The following is a 24,874-nucleotide window of genomic DNA, read 5'->3' as shown; positions in this document are numbered from 1 at the left end:
CTTTTCTCACCTCACTAAAAGATGAGGTTGCTCGCTGTCTTGTGTGGAGGTATTTCATTTCTTCTAGAATTGGATTCTAAATCCTATCTGACATTCAAAGCATGGAAGAAACTGTAGACACTTTTTTTTTTTTTTTCCCTCCACCACCTGCCTCTTCTGCATGTTAAAGGGCAGGATCAATAAGTCACCAAGACAGATTTACTAGCTCATACGCTATCCCACAGACGTATCCTTTAAGATTCATAGTGGTTAGTGTGTATCCTTTAGACAAGAGCAGGTGCTGGCTGTAGAATTTGCACTTTGCCAGGGCTCACAGGAGAACTGATGCCTATATCACTGCATATTCGTCACATGAATGTATTCCAGCATGCATGGCTCTTTTACAGGGAATGTGTTAGCTGCAAAATCTCTGTATCCCTATATTTGTCAAGAAAGGTAAATGACAGGAAATTTTCCAGTTTCTTAGAATCCTTGTTTGTCATTTGTGTCTATTATTTACTGCTGGGAGGCAGGAAATGGAATCTTATTTTATCTTTTTATTATTTTATTACTTTAGCTTTCTCCTCTCATTCGCCCACTCCAGCCCTCACTTGTTTGCATGTCCTTGTTTGCTGTTGTAAGGTGGCCCACAACAACAGATGTGCGGTTAGATAGTTTTCTTTAAAGAGAAGGTGGAATTGTAAGCAGTTATTCTGGAAGATATTAAGAGAGCGTTTCATCAACGAGAAATATGATCTTGGAAACCTGTATGAAACAGAACAACCTCCTGAGAGCCCCCARGAATTGCGACCTCATAGAGTAGAGGGGGGAAAGTGTTACTGGTAATATTTTGTACCTTTGTCTTCATCACTTCAATGATTTATACATTGGCATGGGAGGGGCCAGGTAAAGAAGGAGAACCAGAAAAACTGGAGACAGGGCAATGTGTTAAGTCCAGAGAAAAGTCAGTAGACAGCTCCACCCGGAGCATCGTACTAGGTCCTGCTGATAGACTTTGGAGATCATCACTCCTGCTTTACTCCTGGGTAGCAGGTTATACTTTTTTTTCTTTTTCTTTTTTTTAATTATCTGAAATGAAATTCCCTATTGCTTGCTATAAAAATATATTACATTTTATTTGTCTTGACAAACCATGTACCTCTGAAGCCTATCTTGTTGGATGAATCAATATGAATTGCATGATTTAACACAACGCAGCTGCTTTAGTTCAGTGTCATATGTTCAAAGGGAATAATAAAGACAAACATTTAATGGAGCAAGTGCTACCAAAAATGAGTGGAGAACACTGATTTTCAGAGCAAGCATTGCTCTAAGCATATACTGCATTATAGTAAATAACTCTATCTATATTTATAGTAACTTAAGAGGTATTAATTGCTTGGCTTTTTATATCAACTGCAGTACATAATTTCTTACCACTGATGGCTTTGCTTACATGGAATGCTTTCTGAATTTTGTTTGCAAATGGAGTATCAGTTAATGAGACATCAATTTAAGTAAGCCATTTTGACCACTGTGTGGTCTAGACTTGCTCAAGTCTTACTATTGTTACACTGTAGTAGTTGTACTGATGCTGGTGCATATTCTAGAGTCTTAAAATTAATGCTGGGATTGCCAAGCAAGCATTAAGCATTTCCTACTTCTGAAAGGTAACTTGCACCTGGTCTGTCCTTAAAAATGCAGATTTCCATTCCTAATAAACCCAGACAAGTAAATTCTGTTTGTCTATCAAAGGAATAAAACTGAATTTCATTGTTATGGTTAAAGGAAGTTTGTTTTGATATTTAAAGTACATACATTTTCTTTGAAATTAGGTGGAAACAGCCTCAGGCTACTGGCAAGTTATTAATACAAACCTTGGGGTTCCAAAATCCCTGAATTAAACCAGGATGTGTCTTTATTGTGTAAGAAATAATTTGTGTTCTCATTAAGTAATTCAACATACGGATGCTGATAGAGCTTTATTTTAAAGCATTTATACAAAAACCTCAGCAGTTCATTAACAGAAATCACTGTATGCATGTGGAAATTAAAATTAAGTGAAAGTCTAAAAATATTAATAAAGAACAGCTTAATACATTTGAAGCAGTGCAGTAGAGACTTATGGCTTAGTGCTGAAAAATATAAATTGTTATTGTAACCTTACCATAATAAGAATTTCAGACAGAATTCTGAAGAACAATATGCCAAAATAGATTGTCATCAGATAGAAAGATAAGGACTCTCAGGGGAACTTTTCCACCCTCTTTGCTTCCATAAAATGTTTTATTTATTTAGATTTCCTCTCCCCCCCTTCCCCAAGCTTAATAAGAACCAGTTACTCTCCAGTGCCTCTATAAACCTAGTCTTATTAAATAAAATGATTAAGCTAGAGGATGTCACATGAGATATTTCCATTCACTAGCTCCAATAGAAATCCAATGCAGTCATCTCAAAGGAATAAACTGTTCAGAAGCAAAAAAAGGTGGAGAGTGACCTATCTCATTCAGGGTACAAGTTTTCTACCCTGATGACTGGGACAGAGAAACGGGCCATAAAGAAGTGTTATGCAAGTAGCAAAAAGGACTCCTTTATGGAGGAGGTTGGTATGCTTGCCCTGAGGGCACCCCCAGACGGATGCTCGAGTGACCTCTGCTGAGTGGGAATGGTGGAGCTCCCTGCCTGCCTATGGTGCATCTGACCTATCTTCTCTCCTCCTGCCTTGCAGACATAAGAGGACTGTTTTGAAACAAAAACGTGGGGTAGAAGCACAAAATAAAATGCTAGTTTCCTCAGAGACACCAAGTTCAACATAATGCTATGTTTTGACAGAAACCTCTGTGCTGATATGCTTTTTATATGCATTTCCTTAAAAGATGTTCTTTTGAAGTTCACAATCTGAAATGTCATAGTGTGATAGTACAGTGTTTTATTGGAAAGTATATGAAATATATAAAACATTTCCTTTAAATAAATGTATATATAAATATGTATATGGTATCTCTTACCCTACTACTCATTTAGAAAACCAGAAAGTTTATTAAATTTGTAGGAACCATCAGAAAGAAAGAAGAAGAGGGGAAAAAAAAAATTCCCAGAACAAGACAGAAAGAGATGGAAAAAAGGAGACAGAAAGCAATTTTTAACATGCTTTTAATTTAGATTTACTTTGTAAAAGTCTTTAAGCGTTACTGATTGAGCTGCCTCTGATGGATCTTCAGCAAATATGCCAGTATAGGCATACAGATATAAAAGAGTTAGCAGAGGGAAGAGAGGGGAGAGTTTGGAAATTCAGAGTGCTGTTTGAAGCATTTTACGTGATTCTGCATCCAAACTGAGGGAATAAATGCAGCCAGATTGTAACTAATCAGAGTGGAATTTAGCTAGCGCAACAAATACCTTGGAAACTGTTTTTATTCCTGGCTTATTTTTGATTTCAGATAAGAGTTTAAAACCTCTCTATGTACACAAATAATACTTCCTTCAGGATGAATTCACAGCTTCTGTGGGATTTGTCATGGACTGAAGTGCTATTTGTTGTGGATATACATATCAAAATTAAATCCAGGGAGAACACCTGTGGTGCCAACACTTTGTTAGTAATTTAGAGGAACAGAGACTGCTATATAAGAGTACATAAATAGTCCAGATTTTCAGTATGATGTTTCTGACACATTCATTACAAGGCTGATAGGGAAAAATGGACTCCCAGGGACTTTTCCTTTAAACTCCCAATAGTTAAGGGCTGTGCCCTGAAGTGTTTGGCATTACAGGACTCCTGAAAGATTTTCTTTTCACTGTGTACTGCTTATTTTAATACCTAATGTGGAGAGGAGTTATAAGAATAAGAATGTCCATTCCCTCTTTGATTACTGCTCAGCCTCTTCAGTTCAGTGCTGTTTTGCATATCTCATTCACAGAAGGCTCAAATATTCTGGCACAATGAGAGATTGAGCAGAAGTTTCTACTGTAGAGGCTTTACACTACTCATTGCTGTGTGTGTGTTAATTATATCTGTCCTCCCACATGTGAACAGCCTTTCCATTTTTCCATGTTTCTTCAATAATGCCAGGACATCAGTTCAGATACAGGGGAAACAGTGCCACCCGTCAGGTTATCAATATTGTTATTTTTGTTACATAGGCCTGGCCTGGGAGGTGTGCTGATCCCTCTGGAGTTATCATTCTTCATTCTAACAGTATTTTCTCAATGCCTATACTTTCCCTGCAGTTTCACTGTTTCAGTGTTTTTGTTTTTTTGCTTTCTTGTGGTTGTTCTTAATGTGTATGTGGATCTTGACGTAGTCAAAGCTCTTCTGGAGCTGCTTACTTTTATGGGAAAGCATATCTTTTTTACAGTTTTTTTTTAAGTGGATTTTTTCTGTTTCGTTAATTTCTGCCTCAAAAGATACTGTACACTTTTGTTGAACTCTGTGGTTGGATTTTTTTTTTTTTAAAGACTTAAGGATATGCAGCAATTATTCCATGCTTTTTCCCTCTTTCCTTTAATCAGATTGATGTTTATTTTTAACTCAATACTAAGTGCTTAGTCACTGTAGCTGCTAGCATATGACTTCACATTTCTCAATCTTAAACAAACAGCAAGTTATTATAAATTAAAAGATTCGGCCCTTCCAGAGAGGGAGAGGGAAGCTATAATGGATGTGTAGCAATAATAAAGTTGTGCCAAATGCATTGGAATAATAAACAGAGCAAGCAAGCTTTTTCTCCCCTTGGCCTAGTTAGCAAACAAGGCAATAATTCACTTATGTATATGCTTCTTTCCTTCCCTTAGATTCTAGTTGCTGGGAGTTTGGGCTATCAGTCTATCTAGCTTTCTACCACACTTCAAAGATAGCAAAAGTTTCCAAACACAGGCGCTGGCTCCCATAAAAATCTTGCAAGGACTCAAATCTGAAAGTAGTCCTAAACTCAGTAACTTTGAGCTTTTTTTGTCTTTCTGCATCTAAATAATCAGGGTGTATTCAGCTTTTGATATGGGAATGTAGGAACAAGCTTGCATCTGGAACTATATCAAAGAGATTAGTATGACACAGAAGGAGATTAATTTTTTTGTTTGTTTTTAATATAACTCTAACCTAGTTGCTTCAGGCCCTGCTTTCTCCACACATTTGGTATATTCAAGCTCGACCTGATACCTCTGTCACTTAGTAATGGAAAAATATGTTTCTCTGCAAGCAGGATAAAGAGAGTATTTAATATTCCATTCTCTGTTGATGCCCTTTCTGTGAATTAGGGGATTATGAATTGTAATGCTAGGTGTGCGGTTTGGGGTGATAGGAGTGGGAATAAGTCTTGATTTAAAAGTAAGTATACACTGTAATAGGGGAATGATGTAGTTGTTTTGTGTCCCTATCTCACTGTTTAGAGTAGCATGGGAAACTGGACCTTCTTGCAGAATGGAGACATTTGCATTTTAATCAGTTGTATGAATTTTTGTATGAATTTTTGTAGAACATTCAGATTCCTTAAGTATTTTGGAAGATCTTACCCAGGATCTATCTAACGTTAGTCAAGCACCACAGTGATATTTATTAAGAGACCAGATATGACTGCAGTGCAAGGCTGGTATATAATTACATTGTTTTTGTTCCAGAGGACTTTTTTGCCCAGTAGATGATGAGTGCATGTTGTGACCTAGGACCAGTTATGCAAAACCAAATTCCAACTTTACTTGTGGATTTTACAGAACTTCACTGTTAGTACTTTGCTCTAAAGCATGTAACATTGAATGATTGTGTTTAAAACAGATTTGGGTCAAGTGAAAACTTTCACCAAAAATTTAAGCAGTGATTTAAGTAATGTGTTCCCTGAGCTTCAACAGTTTGGTTAACTCTGTTTTCAGAAAAGATGTGAAGATGTGAAAGATTTATTGATAACAAATAATTCTAGAGCTAAAGAATGTAGCAAGTTTGATTCGGATCCAAACCCAGTGGCTGTGTGTGATTTGAAATACTAGGGGGGGGGAAATAAAATCAATCACATTCTCAGCAACTTAATTCTGAGGAAAAAAATTGGGCTTGGGACCACTGCTAATCATAATTCAGTGGATGTTGCCAGGTAACAATCGACAAGTTCTACTCACTGCATTTGTTTCTTACCATGCAATCAAACTCTTACTAGTTGATATGGTTTTAATAGCTCGTGTCACCTTATAACACCCGTACACATCCGATCAATAGTGTAGTTTAAAGAAAGCAGAATTAAACTCTAGATGTTGACACTTAAGTAATAAAAATGTTACTTGAGGGATTTCGTGCTTCACTCCTTGAATTTGACTATTGTGTCTCACTGATGTGGATGATAAAAGATCAGATAAGACACGGGTAATTGTATTCACTTAAGCAAAACATTCTTTATCAGACATTCACAATGGAAAAAATTGTGGTGAATAAGTTATAAAAGGGATGAAAAATTAATCAAAAACAACACTCAGTTGATCAGGAGTTCAAGTATGTTCAGAATTTTTTTTACCCAATTATAGCTATGACATAATATTAGGACATTGGGTAAGTCTCTTTCTTTTATTGGGAAACATATGCATGTTTGATGATTTTGACCCTGCAAAGCTCAATGGTATGATACATAATTACAATTGTACCTTGCTTCTGGTACTGCCATTACATCATTCAGTGAAAGCTGTGAGAGTAGAGAAGCTTCCACTTTCTTGTTTCATTATGTCTGCTTAGAATTGTCACATTGCACATGCCCTTGTATTGCCTGCAGTATGAGTGCTGGGTTCCTTCCTAATATGGTAGCTTCAGAAAGAGATGTTTTAACTTATAATAGTTACTAAGAATTTTTCTTTTTTACTGTGTAGATGTTGATAGTAAGTGTCTTGCTCTTTTAAAAATGATATTTAAGTTCTTTAAATTCTAAAAAGATAATAAAATCCTTTTTCCCTGGAATCCTGATGAAAAATAATTTCCAAATCTTATAGAATATTGTTTTTCATTTAATGGGCTAAAAGGAAAGGTCCGCACAGAAAACAAACAAAATACAAACTGAGGAGAATCTTGAGAACAGAAATTTTGAAGTTAGTCTAGTAACTATAATGAAATTTGTAGCTGGAAGAGAATTTCCATGCAAATTCTTTCTCATATTTAGAAGGGAGGAGTTGTTGAATCATGGATGATTCAAGGCTCTACTGAAACAGTCTTTGAGAATGGATTTCTGTTGTTAGTCAAATGTGGTCTGATAATTTTCAGTGCAAGCTTCTAGTCCTGAAGTCAGTATTGAATGAACAAATTTTTGTTTTTTGTGTCCATCTGTTGCTTGAACAGTTGAGGTTGTCAACAAAAGTAGCAACAGTGGTGGTGGTATTCATACAGATCACTAAATCTGCTCACTCAGAACTGGAGTGACACCACTAGTGTATTTCACATATGTGATAGTCTAAAGATGTGTTAAGTTTTAGCTACTTCTGGCCTAAGTTCGTAATTTAACTGGCAGTGAGAAGCTGCATGTTCCTGGTGGTGCCAGGGTACCTGGTGGTACCCTCTGGTCTATCCAATCATGAGTGATCAGTTCTGTGGGGTTTTTTTTAAGGGACATTACTTGTAAACAGCTGTTCAAGAAGTGCCTGCTAGAAGGCTGAAAGACACTGTTTTGAAGCTGTGGACCAGCAGGTCAGATAAGAGTTGCAAGAGATGTGATTTCCTATCTGTTTCCCATCCTCAGTGCAGCAGACAGGAATCTTTTCTGATTGCTTCCAGAAGAATTATCTTCTAGGTTATAAGCAATAGTTTACTGGGTTCATGTTTTCAAGCTCTAAATTATCCAGTGGATGATATCATTAAAGAGACAAATCTTGAGCAAGAGCATCAGTAATCTCAGTCACAGTGTGTACGCAAACTATTGTTTACTTCATGATTATTTAAGACAAAATTTGAGTGCAGAAGTTTCAGTTATGCTGTCCTGTGTAGATATGGGTCTACTTTGGATAAGATGTGAAACTAAATCTTTCCACAGTGCTGCTGAATCTTTTAAGGGTCACTACAATGGACAATTATATTGGCTTTATGTTTGGGAGGGAGGAAAGCTGGACACAGATGGAGGTGGTTAATCCAGCTTCTGCTGTACTAGTTAGAAAGGCAAGTTCTGCCTTGATAATAAGGGCTGGAGGCCATACCTAACAAAATCATCTGGTTTAGATGGGGGGAAGAAGTTGGAAATGTGGAGCGCCTGGGTTATGTATTCTTTATTTTAGATCGAGCTGCCTCAAGCTATTGTTTTAACCTGTTTGAAAGTTGAAAATAACCTTAGTGCACAGGGGAAGGAAAATACATATTTTTACACAGCCGAATATTTATCATGTGGATTTCACATCCACGTATGTAGTGTATGTAAATAAAAATTCAGTCTAATCTGTCATTGCTCTTGGTTATGTAAAAGGAATGAGCAAATGCTTCTTGCTGTAGTCTTGAAGGATAGCTCTGGTAAAGCTACACTGTGACTTGAATGCCATGCAGTGGGGTTGCTTGTCATTTGAAATTTAAGTGTCTAGTTTAGTAGAAATTAGGATCCAGGACCTATCTGTAGACTGTATTTCCCTGAGCTGGGATTCAGCTTCTTTGTGGCTGTTCTTCAATGCAAGAAAGCATCCTATGATAATATATTGTGTTTGAAATGCAAGCAGGATTAGTTTTCATGAAGAAAATGACAGCTGAAATGAAAAGAATTCTATTTTATGATTTATTTTACCTGTCTTTTTTGTGTAAAAGCTTAAATGTTTCATTCCAACACTGTTAAGTAATTACTTTTTTTCTTTTCTTTTGTAGGTTGTATTAGTCTTCGCTCTTAGTATTGGTGCTCTTGTAATATACTTCATAGATTCGTCAAAGTGAGTATTCTAATACATTTTCCTTTCCCTCCTTTCCCACAGCAATTATAAATCTTTAAATTGCTCCATTCATCTACCTCAATTCAGTGCTTTATTCTCACCGCCTGAGTGCGAAGAACTTTATAATATTGTATAGTCTTCCAAAATAATTTAGGGATGGGGAAAAAAATCTTGCATAAACTAGATTGAACTCAGTCACATCGGATCTGCAGAAAGAGTAGAGAGAGAAAAACAGTACTTCTGCATGTTGAGATTATACATACTGTTGTAAAATTTATATTTTTTTCAGTTTGGTGAGCTTATGTAGAATCTTTCAGACTCAAGACTAGGATAAGAAATACAGGGGAAGGATACTTGCCAAAAAAATACAGTTTGCGGAGGAAATCATTTTGTGTCTCAAAGACACAACACCTCTGAAAACAAAAAAAACGCTGAATGAAGTAGACAGTACAGGTATTTTATCTAGCATACCTATTCAGATTTCCAGCTCCTGAGTTTGATAGATTTTTCCCAAACTAGGGTTAGCTGTAAAAGTCTGAGAAGCATCTCAGTATTTTTGGAAAGGTAATGTAGTCACATGACAGCCCTTTCATGTGGTGCTGTGTTTTAGGACAGGCAACAGAAAGTTCCACAGTGACATTTTGAGGCATACAATGCTTTAATACAAAACAATGTAATTAATAATATCCTTCCTTTGATTTCCTTGATCTCAAGATCATCATTGTCACTGGTGTAAGAGGCGAATCCGTAGCTTAACACGGAAGGACCCCATGGAGAGGGACTTAATGGAGTATTATTCTGTTGAATTCAGTTATGTAGGGAAGATGATATTCTGAAGTATCAATAGTATTTTAAAGCTCTAGGAGCGCATACCCGATGCTTTTCTCCAGACTAATTTTGGGCTTTCCTTTACTGCAACAGTTAAGATGCAGTAGGATGCTGGGACTGCTCCTTGCGAGCTCGCATAGCTGTCTGTAACAGCAGTGACTGTGTTATGAAAGCATGCTTATGTGACCCAGAAAATAAGGCATTTCACTTGTGACATCTGTAGTTATTGATGTCCAGGCAGGTGGTAGCACCAGCAAAAGGGTTCTTGAATACATGGATGTCAGCTCTATACTGTGTGAGTTTCAAGCCATGCTTTTGTAGTCTAGGTGTCTCAAGCTTAACGTAAGTAACTTGAGGTGGAGATTTTCTTTGTGGAGAGGTACTTAGTGGTGGAAAAACTCAAATTCTACCTTGAGCTACCCTTGAAGTGAGGACAAATCTTCCCCCCGTCCCTCCTTCTTCTTAGCATTATGTTGAGAGTCCTCATTCATTTTAGCCAATTTTTATTTAATATGTCGCTAGTGAAGCATGTAAGATGGTGATTTTCTGAAGATCTTTATAAAAACTTTTAAAAGCACGATGGCAAAACTAGTCCATGCCCAGCATGTCCAAGTAAAAAGTATCAAATAGAGTGAAATTTGTTTCCATTCATGTTTCAGTTTCAGACCATTGAAATACAGATATCTATTTCTGGGGGCAATTGTCTGTTGTGAAGCTAATTAAGCATATAATGATTTTCAGGCACTGTGTTCCGGAAGACTTTGTTTTCCTCAAGGACGGCAAAACTGAGAAAATTCTAGGGGGGTGTCAGATTTCTGTGGGGTGCTTAACCTTTCTGCGGGCTACCTAATTTGTGTACTGCTACCACTTACTGGCAGCTCGTTTAATGGGGACAGAAAAGCATTTTAACTGCAGGTTTCTGTAGGTTTTCAGCCAATGTTTAACTCACTACTACAGTTTACATTCAGCAACCTCAGGTCAATATGCTCTACTAGCACATATTTTCTGTTTTCTCCTTCTTACTACCTCTACCTTTCTTCCCATACACACTTCTTTTTTTTTAACAAAAGACTGTTTTTAGTTTAATTCAGGTTAAAAACCTCCCCAGATAACTCCTTGAAGTGAAAAATTTTGCTTTATTTTGTATTAGCAGCTGACCTGACATGCATTAAAGCAATGCAGAAAAAAATGTGGTGAAATAGCAGTCTATTTAAGATCCTTAAATGTGTGATAAGTGAGAATAATTCCCTTTCTTTTTCTATGAAAGCTCCACTTCCCTGTTCAAATAATGAAAAGTTCCAGTAGAATATCAGCTATATTGTACATTTTTAGTTTATAGTTAGATTATAGCTGATACAAAATTTCTAGCTGGAATGTAGAGGCTAATATACACTGTGAAAACTATCAAAAAACAAAGATATGAAAGAAAACTGATGAATTTATAGCACAAAAATGTGTCTTCATGTTTATTTTGCTTCTGCTCTTGTAAACAATGAGTAGATGAATTATGAAAATATTAGGTTTGGGGATAACAATGTTTTTTAATTTTTCTGAACCTTTTTATTAACATACATCTTTACAAAAATGGGGTTATTCTGATTTGCTGGGGTTTTATGTATACTTCACATTCACACTGTTGCTGCAAATTAAAAAATGTGCTGCAGATCAGTGGAAGATCAGATCTGCCGCTTATTTTCCTAGCGTATACTGTGACTGTGGTTTGTTTTGTTTTTTTTTTTTCCTGTGTATTTTTGAGGGCCTCTTGTGGAAAAATCAAAGTAAATTGAGAGTAAAAACACTGATAAAATGTTACAAAAACTTGGTTAATTTTATGACCAACGATCTGCAAAGATACAGAAAAATGAAGGCTTCTATAGGTCATTTACTGAGAGTTAAGATGATGATACTAGTGGTATATTTGGTATATTGCAGTGCACATTGACGGGTGTGTCTTAAAATGATGGACTTTTCATTTTCAGAGGCTGGAACAGGACCTATATTAAATTCTTTAATTATTTTTAAGAGCACCAGTTACTCTTTTTTTGACATTAAAATATAACTTGCATAAAACTCCAAAACATTGTTATCATTAAAGAGTTGTTGTCATGCAAATAGTTCTTATGAATCCAAAGAAAGGGAAAATACACTAAAAAGAAGTGTACCAAATACCTATTTTTAAGGTGACCCTCACCCTAGTGGGATGTCTCAGAACGTATATGTTCTTTTTAATGATAACATTAGCAGTCTCTTTCCATTAACTGCAGAAAAAGAAATCTCCCTAGAAAAGGCTGCCGAAAAACAAGGAAGGAAGGAGGTTATGGAAATATTCTAAGTCTTTTCTTTTTTCCCCAGAATTTCACAGGACAAAAAGCTCTTTATTTTCTTCTGTTCTCCTCTTCCCTCCTGTAAATAAAAACTAAGCCTGCTTTTTTGATGATGCATGAGACAGAAGTGGCATCCAGGTCCAGCTTGTGTTTGTAGCAGTGGCCCTGGAAAAAGAGACAAAAACAGAGCTCCACGTTCTTTTTCGCTTAACGGCAAGCTTTATGTGAAAGTGTTAGAGGCCACTTCAGTGACCGTCTGTGCTTTACCTGTGTCAGCAGTACCATCCCCTGTGAAAAGGCTTGTATACATGCCTGGAGAAATCCCTTAAAAGTTCATACGTAGATATCAAATAGGATGCGTAGATCAAATGGGAAATGATGGTAGTGTGGCGCTGCAGGGAAGCGTGCTGTCGCAGCTGGAAGGAGTGTTGACTAGGAGCGTTTCTGTGCCACCCAGTTCACCTCTCTGACGGAAACGCTCCCAGACAAGTGCAATGCTATCCGGGGAGATTTAGGCTTAGGAGACAGTGCAGCTTCCTCAGCATAGCACTTTCTCCGTACCAATTAGTCCTATATCTCAGCAGAGCCAATTAGCTACTGTGCATTGCTATAAAACATGTCTGTAGTAATTCTGGTTCTGGCACAAACTTAGGGATCTGTGTGCCATGCTAAATTGCAAAAAATGAGCACTGCTGTGATCAAATGCATCTGCATGAAGCTGAATTGACTTTTCAGAGTAAAAAGCAGCTGTTTACTCACCTGAAAGGTTCTGAACAAAAATCTCAAGAAACTTCATTCTTGGTGGAAAGAACGAAGGCTTTTCATTTTGAAGGTTATAAGAATTATTCCAATAATCTTCAGTAAGATTATCCTGTAATGTTTACTCAGTGCCTCCACTTCTTACCTTCACCAGCTTGAATCATTATCTCGAAGTACCATAAGATATATATATAGAACACTTTTCTTCAAAGTGAATATATATACTTTCAGTGATACATGCTAGCAGCTAATGGCAGATTTCAGTCCTTAAACTGGGAAATCATTTAGCAGAGAAAATGACTATCTTGACATACCTAGCGATTAAATCCTGGTAGGAAATGTTTCACTTATTACTAAAGACTAAACTTCTTCCTCCCTTTTTTTGTGGAATTACATTAATCAAATACTGTTATCTTGGACATTGAAATTTTTAAATACTGGAAGTAGCAGCTAAATATGGAAAATTTGCTAAAAAGATTCTGTAAATATCACTCACATAATTATTTTAATTTTCAGGTAACAAGTAACCAAATCACTGCATTTTTATTTTTAGAGACTGGTTCACTTTAATGTCTATCTTCTGGTTGTAGTTCGAATAAAACCAGAACGTTCGAATAAAACCAGAACGTTCGAATAAAAAGGCATAAGGGGCTACTTAGAAGATTTTTGATTAAGAAAGTGATCTACTTTAGTACAGAATAGCATCACATATCATAATGGTGGTTCTTTTCCAATTCATGTTTCCTTTAAAATTATTCATCATTAGTTCTTCAAAGTAAGAAAATAATGAAATCATCCCTAATTGTTAAGAGGAAAACCTGAGTCAATGTCTGTATACCCTTTAGGTGGTCCTGTAGAGTCCACTGACTGTGCTGCAGTAGAATAGAGAGCCAGGCACGTGCCAGTACTTTGCATTTTCCATGCATTTTTATAAAGAGTTTGCACAGACTCCTTCCTTCCCTAGCTCACTTCTGTTTATCCTTCTGTTTGTAATAGCTTTGTTACAAATACATATGGAAGTACTTTTCTGAGTTTTATTGGAAATAGGCAATTCATCCTTAATGATGATGTCATTTTCGTTTGTCATCCTGACCTCTGCATACCATGCTGCACTGGTGACAGTAGAGAATAATATCTGCTTGCTGCGATCATCTTTAGGCATGATTAGTAAAAGCAGTAGCAGAGCCTCAATATTCACTAAGCTGGTAACTCGGGGCTCCCCACTTTCCCTTTCTTGGGATGGCAGTAGTGTGGAAAGTGTTTACAATGTGAATACACGTTTCCTGCTCTGGTTCTGGCTCACTGTGCTGGGCTACAATGCAATGCAATATGTAAGCATCAGTATGAGGAGCATCAGAGGAGCTTGCTTTCTAATGACCAGTTATTTCAGCCCTGTCTCTTGAAATTTGCATCACTTACTGGAGTCCTTTCATTAAAATCTCAGGTCCACATAGGAATAATAAAGCTGATCAATGACAAGATGAAAATATAGAAGCCTCACAACTTGCTTTATATGTTTCACTTGCATGTTGGGTTTTTCAGTTTTGTTTTTTGGCAATTGCATTTTCAAAGGGACCAGTGTAGTTAGTATTAAATGGCTAAATTTTCCCAATATTGTGTTGCATAATATACTTGATTAGAATAGGACATAAAAGTGCCATGTGGCAATGAGTGTAAAACAGCTGGATCTAAGAATAACAGTGGAACTGTGAATCGGAAGATTTATACACATATATACACAAACATATCAATTCATGCTGAGCCCAGAGCTTGTCCTCAACTGTTGCTTTCTTAATTAGACAGCTTTATCTCTTTTTATATATGGAAAATAGAAAAGTTAAACCTATAGGCAACTATGCTCCCCCCACCCCAACATTCAGTTTCTCTTTGTATGTTTGAGAGGATCTCAGAAATACTTGCTCCTTCTGCATATAGGTTTGATATGCAGGGAACCTAAATACTGCCTAAATGTAAATCTATCAAGTTGTCATTAAGTATACCTTAAGAAAAATGCATGTTTGTGTCATTCTTACCTTGATTTTTAAATTAATTCTTTAAAATGAGCTTTTGTGCTTTTTTGGAAATATGTCTTTTCTAGACCTTCCTTAAAAATGTCCCAAGTTCTGAAACTCAGAAAATACCCTATATATCCTCCTCATCTACAAACTCTTTCATCAATGCTGTGACAGGAGAGGGAGCACAAAGATGTATGCTTTAGCTACCACAAATTAAGGTTTGAAGGATACTGATCGTCCACCACCTTGCAAGTGAGTGAAGCAGCTTGGCTCACTTGGGATTGTATTAATTGTGAATTAATTCTTGGAGAGAATAGGATAATGAAATTTACAACAGAGTCTTAATTGTTCAGATTAATTATCTTTAGAGCTCTGTTCCAAGTTATGGTGTGCTCAGATAGTGCTCTTTGACAGAGAACCACAAAGTTAATTTCAAACATTAATCAAAGAATTTGATAAGAAAAAAGAAAACATCTTTAATTGCAAAGCTACTTTGTCATGTCTTCTGCTTAACTGCACAGATTGACTAGTACATTATCCATTCTTCTCCTGTCTGAGTTTTATTAAATATAGAAAAAACAATACATRCAGATATTTGGCTGTATAAAAGTACACTGTCACTGAATGACACACTAATTGAATTCTTGCATACTGTCCTACATATGAAGTATTTCTAGAAAGGATTGTCCTTCTCTTTTGTAATAAAGTTTTCTCTGTTCCTTTTGGAATAGAGTTTTCTTGAACTCCATCTCATGTGGTGCCTTTCAGGTCAGTTCTTTGGCCTTGTCTTTATTATTCAGAGTGAAGCAAGGCTTTGTTACCTACTTGCTTACCAGCAGTAATAATTGCTTACCACCTGGAAACCAAGCTGTCAGGGATACTATACTAGAATGTGCTTGCCATAACAATGCAAAAATTAAATGTCTGGTTTCATGTTGTTTGGAGAATTCACACTGAGCTTTTTGCCAGTGTATGAGACTAAATTTAGGGAGAATGCATTGGAAATATTCTATTTGAGAGATTTCCTGTGTGACTGTGCAAGGAGAAAAGTGTCATTAGCAAAGCCACTAATGTTCTTTTGGAATGGTTTGCTAGCAAAATTATTTCTTTCCTGTGTGACATTTTATTTCATATACTCATGAACTCAGTTATTATGTGGGAATATTTGAGGATAAGTTGTATTTGTGTAGCATGTTTGGCTTTGCTGCGTGTTTGCTACTGTTACCATCTTGTCTTGTGAAAGATAATTGGTTAAAATGTTTTATAAAAATCCTACAAGCCTGATGAGGATTATTTATTTAAATGTAGTACAAATATAACCTGTCACTGCCCTGGAGAACTCGCATCTTTCTTGTGTATTTCTTTAGACTATGTTACCCATTTTAAAGATATGTCTGAGGTACAAAGTTTAACTAGATAGATGATTAAGTCTGTGTCAAATATTTTTAGATACCAGTGTCCTATTTCCACTACAGATCATTCAGGTTTTCCACATTACCTGCGCTTATCTGCAGAACGCTGTGATGACTCTTTCTCGGTTTCATAGTTCTAGGAAAAAAGCAATTGAAATTTCAGTTTTAAATTAGACAATATTGGGCAGCTGCATCTGAATTTCAAGTGAATCTCAATGACCTGACATGACTTACAAGAAAATCAACATATGTCTAAGATGCCCAGAAATACAGCTCTCAGTAGAGAAATTTCAATGTTTTGATCTCTGATTTTCTTATTTCACAAAATATTCTAATAAATTTTATTATAAGCTTAAGGTGACAGTTTGGTTCATTTCATAAATGGTTCATAAATGTTTTGAATGTAATTTTCTTTTAGGTATATGTCTTGCAGTTTTAAGAGAATGCTGCTGTTTTCCACTCCAGTGACCAGCTTTAGAGCTATGCAGTACCATTTTGCTCAGGACATCTCTTGTAGTTCAGGCTCCTTTGTTATTGAAGTATTACATTTACCAGTATATTAAGTGCATACAGATTCTGTGTAGCATTTCAGTCCTCATATGTGAGGACTTAAGTAGGGCTTAAATTATACTAAGCTTTGTGCCTCCTCTTCCTATTTATAGTGAAATTTATTTTTATGCAAAATATCTTAATTATGTTCATAAAACTTTTTTGACTTACTGCACTCATTAACCCACACTAAATGCTCTTTGGAACATTCCTTCATACTTTCAAGTGTACACTACAGTTGTTTCTTTTTTTGTGATGCATGAGTAGAGATGAAGAAGCTGACTTTAATTCTGGGATCTGGTTCAAGGAAATGTTATTATATGATATTTACCATTGCTCAAATTGCTAAAATTACAATGATCTGTATCTTGACAAGTAGATTAAAAAAGAATTATTCCCTACATAATGAGAATTCTTGGGAAATAATACAGATGCTCTCATGCAGACTATCCAAATACCCCGTGGTACCTTGCAGCCAGTCTCCTTGTCAATTTTGATTATTGTTGTTATTGTTCTTCTTTATTTGGTTAATACTCCAGCAACTCTTGGCACTTGCTTTAAGCTGATAAATTTTGTCCCATGCTGAAGTAAATCTGGTTGGATTTGTTCTCCCCACCTCTACTCTATAAAAATAGGAAAAAATAAAAAGTTAATTCCTAAAACCATCTCTCAATTTTATTAATTGCTCAGTAGTCTGAGTGACAGGTGTCACTTTTTGGTTCTGATGTAAAGAAAATTTAGATTAAATATGTAAATGAAAATCTATTGAGTCATTACTTTCAAATCACTTAGTCTTTACTGTTATTTCATGCACGTCTCTAAAGACTGATTAAGACTGATTAACCATGCTGTTCCTACTGCTGATTTCTGGGAAATGACAAAATATACTGTTTACAAAGACTCAGTCAACACCCTTTACGTTGATATAGCATCAAATTATTTTTTTCAGTCATGGGTAAGGCCAGATAAAGCTCATTTTATCTTTACTGTTTTTGTAATAGGTAACCATGTGTACACCATTGTGGATTTAATTGAAAAGTGATATGCAGAAGAAAAACCTTGTCTATGAACTAATTTTCTGTGGTGATGTGCAGAGAGTTTCACAGGAAAGTGTCCATAGCCAAGGCTCAGTGGTCATTACTGCTTTTGCAACAGGATGCTGCAGTTGAAGTGGGTAGGCAATGCAATGCATGGCCTCTGCAGGCAGTTCAATACCAGAAAGATGCAAAGCCCTTGGTAGGTATGGATGGGGTTAACCATGAGTAAAATCCAGCAACAACAGTGCTGTGATTATTATATGGCAAAAAGCAAAAGAAAAAAGCTAGAAAGTGGGGAAAAAACAAATAATTATTCTGTCCTTTGTGTTACTAAGTACTTAGCTGCCCAGGTCAAAGGCAGAACCACATTGCATGAAATGCTGTATGTACACAGAAGGAACACAAATGTTTGCAAGATTTTGAAACTTCAGTAATGGTAGCATTTGAAATCTCTCACATGACATGAATTGGGGTATGAGAAATGGCAGAAGAAATTTCAAGGGCAGTTACACAATTAATTGTGTGAACATAGATAATGCATGACAAGATGCATTTTCTCTTGCATGACAGCAGATTTTTTTTCTCTGATTTATTTTTTTAGGATTAGCTATGATTGAGTTTCCTGGGGTTATTGGTAGAAATCTGTCTCTGTGATACAGCAACCAATGATTATAGGTGTTGTCTGTCTTAAATTATTCAAAAAGTTGAATATAATACAAGGTGTACGTGTGCAATTTAGATGCATATTTTCTGTGCTATCCATCCTTAGTTTGGTGTTTGTATTGGTTCTCAGACATGCTTATTCAAAGACTTTAAGTTTCGTAAATTATACGTGGATTAAATTTGTAAAAGACTACCTGAGTAACCCTTCCAGTCTACTTATGGGTGGAGGAAGACTGTAAAAATTCTTCATAAATTTTTCTAGTAGTCTCCAACTAGTTTATTATTATAAATAGAGATAATTCTTCTGTATGTGCTTATCACATTGATGAATCAACATTGGATTACAATGATTTTCGCTAGTTGTACATAATCACTGGGTAGGCAATATGCAAATATCCTGTTTTCTCCAGGCAAAACAATACAACGAAATTTCTATTAATCAGTGACAGTAGATTGTGGTTGTTCAGTAGTCTTTATAAATTCTAATTCATTGTTGAAAATGAGTAAATGAGAAATATTTTGGATAGACTTGGGATAAAATGGCCCCTAAAATGTTTCCTTGTATAATAATTGGCAAAGTGAGCCTTTTGGGAAACATTGGTTACTAATTTTTCTCCTTAGTGTTGTTCAGAATTTTTTATTAATAATGTTACATAATCCTGATGGTGGGATAAATTGCAATAACATAAATTTTCTGAAATGTTAGGCTTTATAAAATATTGCAATATGATTGACATTTCTGAAATATAACGTCAAGTGGATGAATGATAGATAATGTTATACCATGGTGATGGTATAGCATCAAATTTAATAAATAAACTAAAAAATCAGTAAATTAAGCTGTGGTATAAAATATGTATCTATTATGTATATGCAGTTCTGCAAATAAGCCATTATCATCTTCTATTTGGTTTGTTTTCCATATTTTACTGATCAGTTTATATTTCAACAAGTAACTTTACTTTAACTGTCTGGATGTAGAACCACAGAGCAGCTGAGGCTAGAAGGGACCTCTGGAGATCATCTAGCCCAAGCCTCCTGCTCAAAGCAGGGTCACCTACAGCAGGTTGCTCAGGGCCATGTCCAGTTGGGTGTTGAATATCTCCAAGGATGGAGACTCCACGACCTCCCTGGGCAACCTGTTCCGGTGTTCAACTACCCTCTCCGTTTAAAAAAAAAAAAAACAAAAAACAAAAAACAAAAAAAACCACCTTATACTAAATGGAATTTTCTGTATTTCAGTTTGTGACTCTTTCCTCTTGTCCTTTCACTCAATACCACTGAGAAGAGTCTGGCTCCATCTTTTTTATTCCCCCCCATCAGGTATTTATACATATTGATCAGATCCCCCTGAGCCTGCTCTTCTCCAGGCTGAACAGTCCCAGCTCTCTCAGCCTCTCCTCGTATGAGAGATTTTCCAGTCCTTAGTCATTCCTGCGGCCCTTTGTTGGACTTGCTGCGGTAGCTCCATGTCTCTCTTGTATTGGGGAGCCCAGTGCTGGACCCAGCACCCCAGGTGCGTCTCACCAGTGTTGAGTAGAGGGGATCTGCTGGCAACACTGCCGGACTTAATGCAGCCCTGGAGATGGTTGGCCTTCTCTGCTGCAAGGGCACATTACCAGCTCATGGCCAAATTGTCCACCAGGACCCCCTGGTCTTTTTCTCCAAATCTGCTTTCCAGCTGCAGCCAGATGCATGCTAAGTAATCTTTGAGTTCCAAGCCTGCGTCATTTTGTTATTCCAAAAATAGTTAGTTAATTTTAAATAACCTAACTTTATACATACAGTGATATTTAGTGACTTTATTTGCATGAATATGTTGCCAGATAGGCCTCTTGTGTAAATACATGTCACTTGATTTAATAGTGTTTATACTGAAAATAGCAAGTTTAAGAGTTTGTTCTTCATAATGCTAGGTCCTCATTTTTCATGAGCAAATTCTTGTACCCTTTAAAATTGCAGTCTCTCTTAGAATATTAGCTGGACAAATGAGAGTATCGTATTTCAAGAATCAGGTCCAAATTTTTTTTAAGGGCTAGATGGAATTTGCTAATGGGTTTTGAAGCACTTTGTCATTAGTTTTTCTTTACCCAATTTGCACTGAATAGTCAGAAATTTGGTTTTGATATGGAAAAAAATATCTGTATCGCAGGCATTGGCAGGTGGGTGTGACATGTTGCTTTCTGTAATTTACCTTTTTTAAAGAAGAAGAATGGAAGAAATTCAGCTCTAAATTAGTTGTTTTCTTGTTTAACACCTATTAGCTATATATCCACATTACAAGGCTGAGTTTCAGTGAAGCCAGACTTTTATACTGAAAACCTTGCTTCATTATTTTTGTGGGAGGAAAGGAAAAAATCATTAACAGCAGTGGAGTTTCTAGTCTAACGCCAGTAGGATATCTGAACCCTTGGTAAGGCCTCAGAGCATGTTTGGTTTTCTACACCATCCTTTGAGAAATATGTAGATAAACTAAAGAGAGATTCTGCAGAAATCAAGAGTTTTAAAAAGTTTTAAAACATTTAAATTCAAAAGTTTAGGAAACTTCTTGTGATGGATAAGTTAAAGGAATGAGGAGTGGTTGAAACAAAACCTCCACCTTGGGATGGAAAGAGAGCAGACATAACAACAGTATTCCACTATGTAAATGGAAGCATAACCAACAGTGTTCTCCATGGTGACTGGAGAAACTATAGAATCTGTATAATTTATAACTGTGATGATTTAGTCTGTATATTAAGAAAAATTCGATAGTTGTGACAATGGTGGAAAAGATAACCTATGACGGTTGTGGAATTTCCTGCAAAAGCAGCTTTTAAGAAAAGATGGTAAAATAACTGTTAGCTCAGTTTTACATATACTTGGTGATACTGTGGTTGGTAGGAGGTTGGGCTTACAGGACTTATTGATATCCCTTCCATTCCTTCATTTCTATGATTCTATAATTTAGTGATAATTTCCAGCCGAGGTCCATGCTCAGAACCTAAATTTCCCATTTTATTACCATTTTTACCTACCTAGTTTCCATTCAGATAAGTAGGTAGCAATTTGGGCTCTCGGACTAAATTAGTCTCCTCCCACTTTAACATACTAATTAATTGGGTTTTGTACAGTAGAGGGGGTTTCCTGACAGTCAAGACCCTTTCCTGACTTTCTTTTTTTCTTCCTCTCTTTTCCCTCATGAGCCTTTCTTGAGAATTCAATGTTTTCTCTTCTCTTTAATCTCCCTAAAATGCAGGCCTGAGATGCCAATTCTTTTTTGTTTTTTCATTTCTCTTCCTTCATTTTTTCTCTTTATTGCTTTCTTTCTCTTTCGATATGAGATGATAGGTTTTCTCTGTCAAAAGAAAGTGGAGTACAGAAGTATCCTTTTTTTCATATAATGATTTTTTTACAAATAAATCTTAAAATTGTAATGCTTACACACAGATTGGAACTTAGGGACTTACTGTCTGTTTTCTCCTGGCACAGTTGTGCTGACATATGTAGCTTGCCCAGAAGATTCATCATTCCAGCACGGAATAATAAAACAAGAAAGGTATACCTAGAAGCGCCTCAGTAATACTACAGATGCTTTAATGTGTAACACCTGGTAAAATCCAACACAAAATATCTTCCCAGTGTCATGAAAGGGTCATTACCCATCTTTTAATGTTCTATTTGACTGACAGAAGTATGACTTCCATAACTTACAATTCCACAGCTTTGAAAAAATAATGATCCAGTGGTCAGATAAGGATCTTCACTGTTTACATTTTTGTCTAGTGTTTTTTTTTTGTTTTTGTTTGTTTGTTGTAGAAAAYGGTAATTTGTATAACTCATGTTTTTCTTTATTAGCCTGGTGCTTAAACTCTGTTGTTCTAGTGCTACAGCATAATGGATTGTTAATGTTTAATCTTGAATATATTTAAACTTCGACTATCTTGATTAAAAAGTAGCTTTTCTAGCAGCACTTTGGCTATGCTTACTAAGGAAAATTGGAAGGAGCTGTTATAGTAGTCTCGCTGCTGAAGAATCTTTCTTTAATCTTTTTTGGACTTTACCCTTTTTGAGGAGCTACATAAATTTGATGAATTCTGGCCTGGCTAATTTCTCCAGTGTCTCTTGACTTACCATAATAGCTAAATTAAGTAGTTTGGATGAGTTTTGACCCATCTGAGAAAGTTAATTCAATGTGTTGCTTGAAATATTTTGAAAATGATGGTATCCTTTAATGTAGTTTACTTTTGTTGGAGAGCATAAAGAAATATTGCCATTTTCTATCATATGATCTTTCTTTATCAAATAGTTTTCTGCTTCCACCAAAAGGATGAAGGAAGTTGTGTCACATTCTATTACTCAAGTTCTTTTTCAGTGATAGCAGCATGTGTGTCCTGTCTAACATAAGCTTCACTCTTTCACCACAGTGTAGGCTGTGCTGCTCATCTTTTGGGAAGATTCTAATGAATCTTTTTTTCCCCAGGTTTCTCAAGTCTGAGTGGCAGCTTCTGCAGTTCTTTCTGTTTGGTTTCCTTGTCATTAATTGGTCTTCATTCAAATTAGCTCCATATTTGCACACTTTTAAAATCTATTATATTAAAATTCCTCTATATTCATTGTTAAACCAGCCTTTTTAGAGGTCTTTGAGTGCTGCTGTAAGGATAATCTGTTATCTTGCTCACTTGATCTAAGACAAAGATGTTTCAGTTACAAATACCCTGTCTTTGCAATGTCGCTGGCATGAGATGTTCTTGATTCCTGCTGTTTGTCTTATAATCGTGTTTCTGCTCTTTGCCTTCCTTTTATCATACTTCTCCCCTGAAACAAAATTCAAATATTCCCTCACAAATTCCTCAATTTTGTTCATGCAGTTTTTTTTACTGGGTAAGCTCTGAACAGTGCCGGAATAAGCCATATTACATTATGAAAGATGTGGTCCTCTGTATAACTCTATCTACTACAGATAATACCTGCCCAAACTACACCTGTCATAGCGCAATGCTTTTGCAGAGAAATGAAGTTAAATTTTTGAACTGATTTAAGGTGAAGTACAGTCACGCAAAATATGATGAATGAAATCAAACAGACAATCCCCAAAACATTTAACTTAGACTTGCCTGAAGAAAAAAAAAATCCTGGAAAAACAAAGTCTGTTTTTGGAAATACAAGTTTTATAGAAACTTCATGAGCTTGTTTCCCCTTTTCATTTTATAGTGTGCATCTACTAGAGCCACTCTGTGTCATTATCCCTCTAACTTTTCAAAGCATTGTCTGGAGTTTCAACTTTACAAATCACGTGGATAAAAATCTGCAGGGGTTTGCTACTCAAACAACTCTTCTGTAAGCAGCCATCAACCTAGAAGGATGTAGTGTAGGTGTCTGCACTGAGTAGTCTGAGCCATGAAGCCCTGTTTACTGTAGCCAAATATGCTGCTTTACTGTGCTGCATCCGCACATGTTAGCTTTGGCTTTCCAAATTCTGTTTTTGAGGTGGGCCTGAAATTGCTTTAACTCAGGCTGGCTGAGTGATTACGTTTCTTAACTTCTTTCAAAACAAAATTGGGCCTGATACTGGTCACTGCTTATGTGCTTTCTGAGAGATGCCGAATATCCTTTTCAGATTTAGTATACTCAGGAGTTTATGCAATTAAATGCAACTGGTAGAATTTCAGAGGAATGGAGGAGAGGAGTGAAGTTATGTAGGTTGTGTAAGAATAAGCCATCAGATAGTTGAATGATGAGGAACTCGGGAAAAGGAAAGTAAATTTCAAATAAATGTTGAATGGAGGACTCAGTAAATTTACTTTTCAGAAGCTTGATGCTGCATACACACATGTATGTGATGCAATCTTGGTAATCATTTAGAAAATCTTGGTTATAAACATTGGGTCTAAATTTGCCTTTAGCGTGTTTTCTTCTTGAGTTGGTAAGAATGGGATGATTGGTCCATACATGAACTCTAATATTTGTGTATACATTCATGAAATTGGAATGTCGAAATCTCAGTGTTTTCATATATCTACCCCTTTCCTCTGAAAAGCATCCTAGCATGAAAAAGCTGAGTTAAGCTAATATTTCTGGATGCTAGAAATTCCCTAAGAATGCCTGGAACATTTTTAGAAAATTTTTAAGTCCTTGTTTCAAGCTTTTGTTTCTGAATATGTTTCAAGTCTTTTTAAGTCTGTGTTCCTGGTTGCAAGGAAACATGAAGAATGTCTAGACTGATGAAAAGAACAGTTTTATAGGTAGGGCGAGGCTGTTGTGATCTGCACGTTAGTGAATCCTGCGCTGTAAAAGAGGTAAGGTCACTTCCTCCAGCCGATTTGAGGGAATGTGCTACAGCTCTGTAGTTACAGCTCTCTGATATTACGACATGGGCTTCTGTGGAGAGACTGTGCGCTCATTGCTTGTGGGTCCTTTTCCACAGTGATATTTCTTCTGTGTCACTGTATATGTATTGTATATGT

At 36.2% G+C, this 24,874-nt stretch overlaps 1 protein-coding gene across 18 annotated transcripts in view; it reads left to right on the top strand.

The window, feature by feature from the left end:
• Nucleotides 1–24,874, top strand: part of KCNMA1 (potassium calcium-activated channel subfamily M alpha 1) — a 545,549-nt gene that overhangs the window by 238,482 nt on the left and 282,193 nt on the right. For all 18 annotated transcript variants that reach the window (XM_026056020.1, XM_026056024.1, XM_026056027.1 and 15 more), the window contains exon 3: nucleotides 8,780–8,841. In XM_026056020.1, coding sequence (XP_025911805.1) covers nucleotides 8,780–8,841 — 62 coding nt within the window. The remainder of the gene's footprint in view (nucleotides 1–8,779; nucleotides 8,842–24,874) is intronic.

Source organism: Apteryx rowi, unplaced genomic scaffold, assembly GCF_003343035.1.
Source record: "Apteryx rowi isolate R43461 unplaced genomic scaffold, aptRow1 scaffold_129, whole genome shotgun sequence".
NCBI classification, from domain to species: Eukaryota; Metazoa; Chordata; class Aves; order Apterygiformes; family Apterygidae; genus Apteryx; species Apteryx rowi.
The sequence above is the reverse complement of the archived record's forward strand: the minus strand, read 5'-3'. Positions and strand labels throughout refer to the sequence as shown.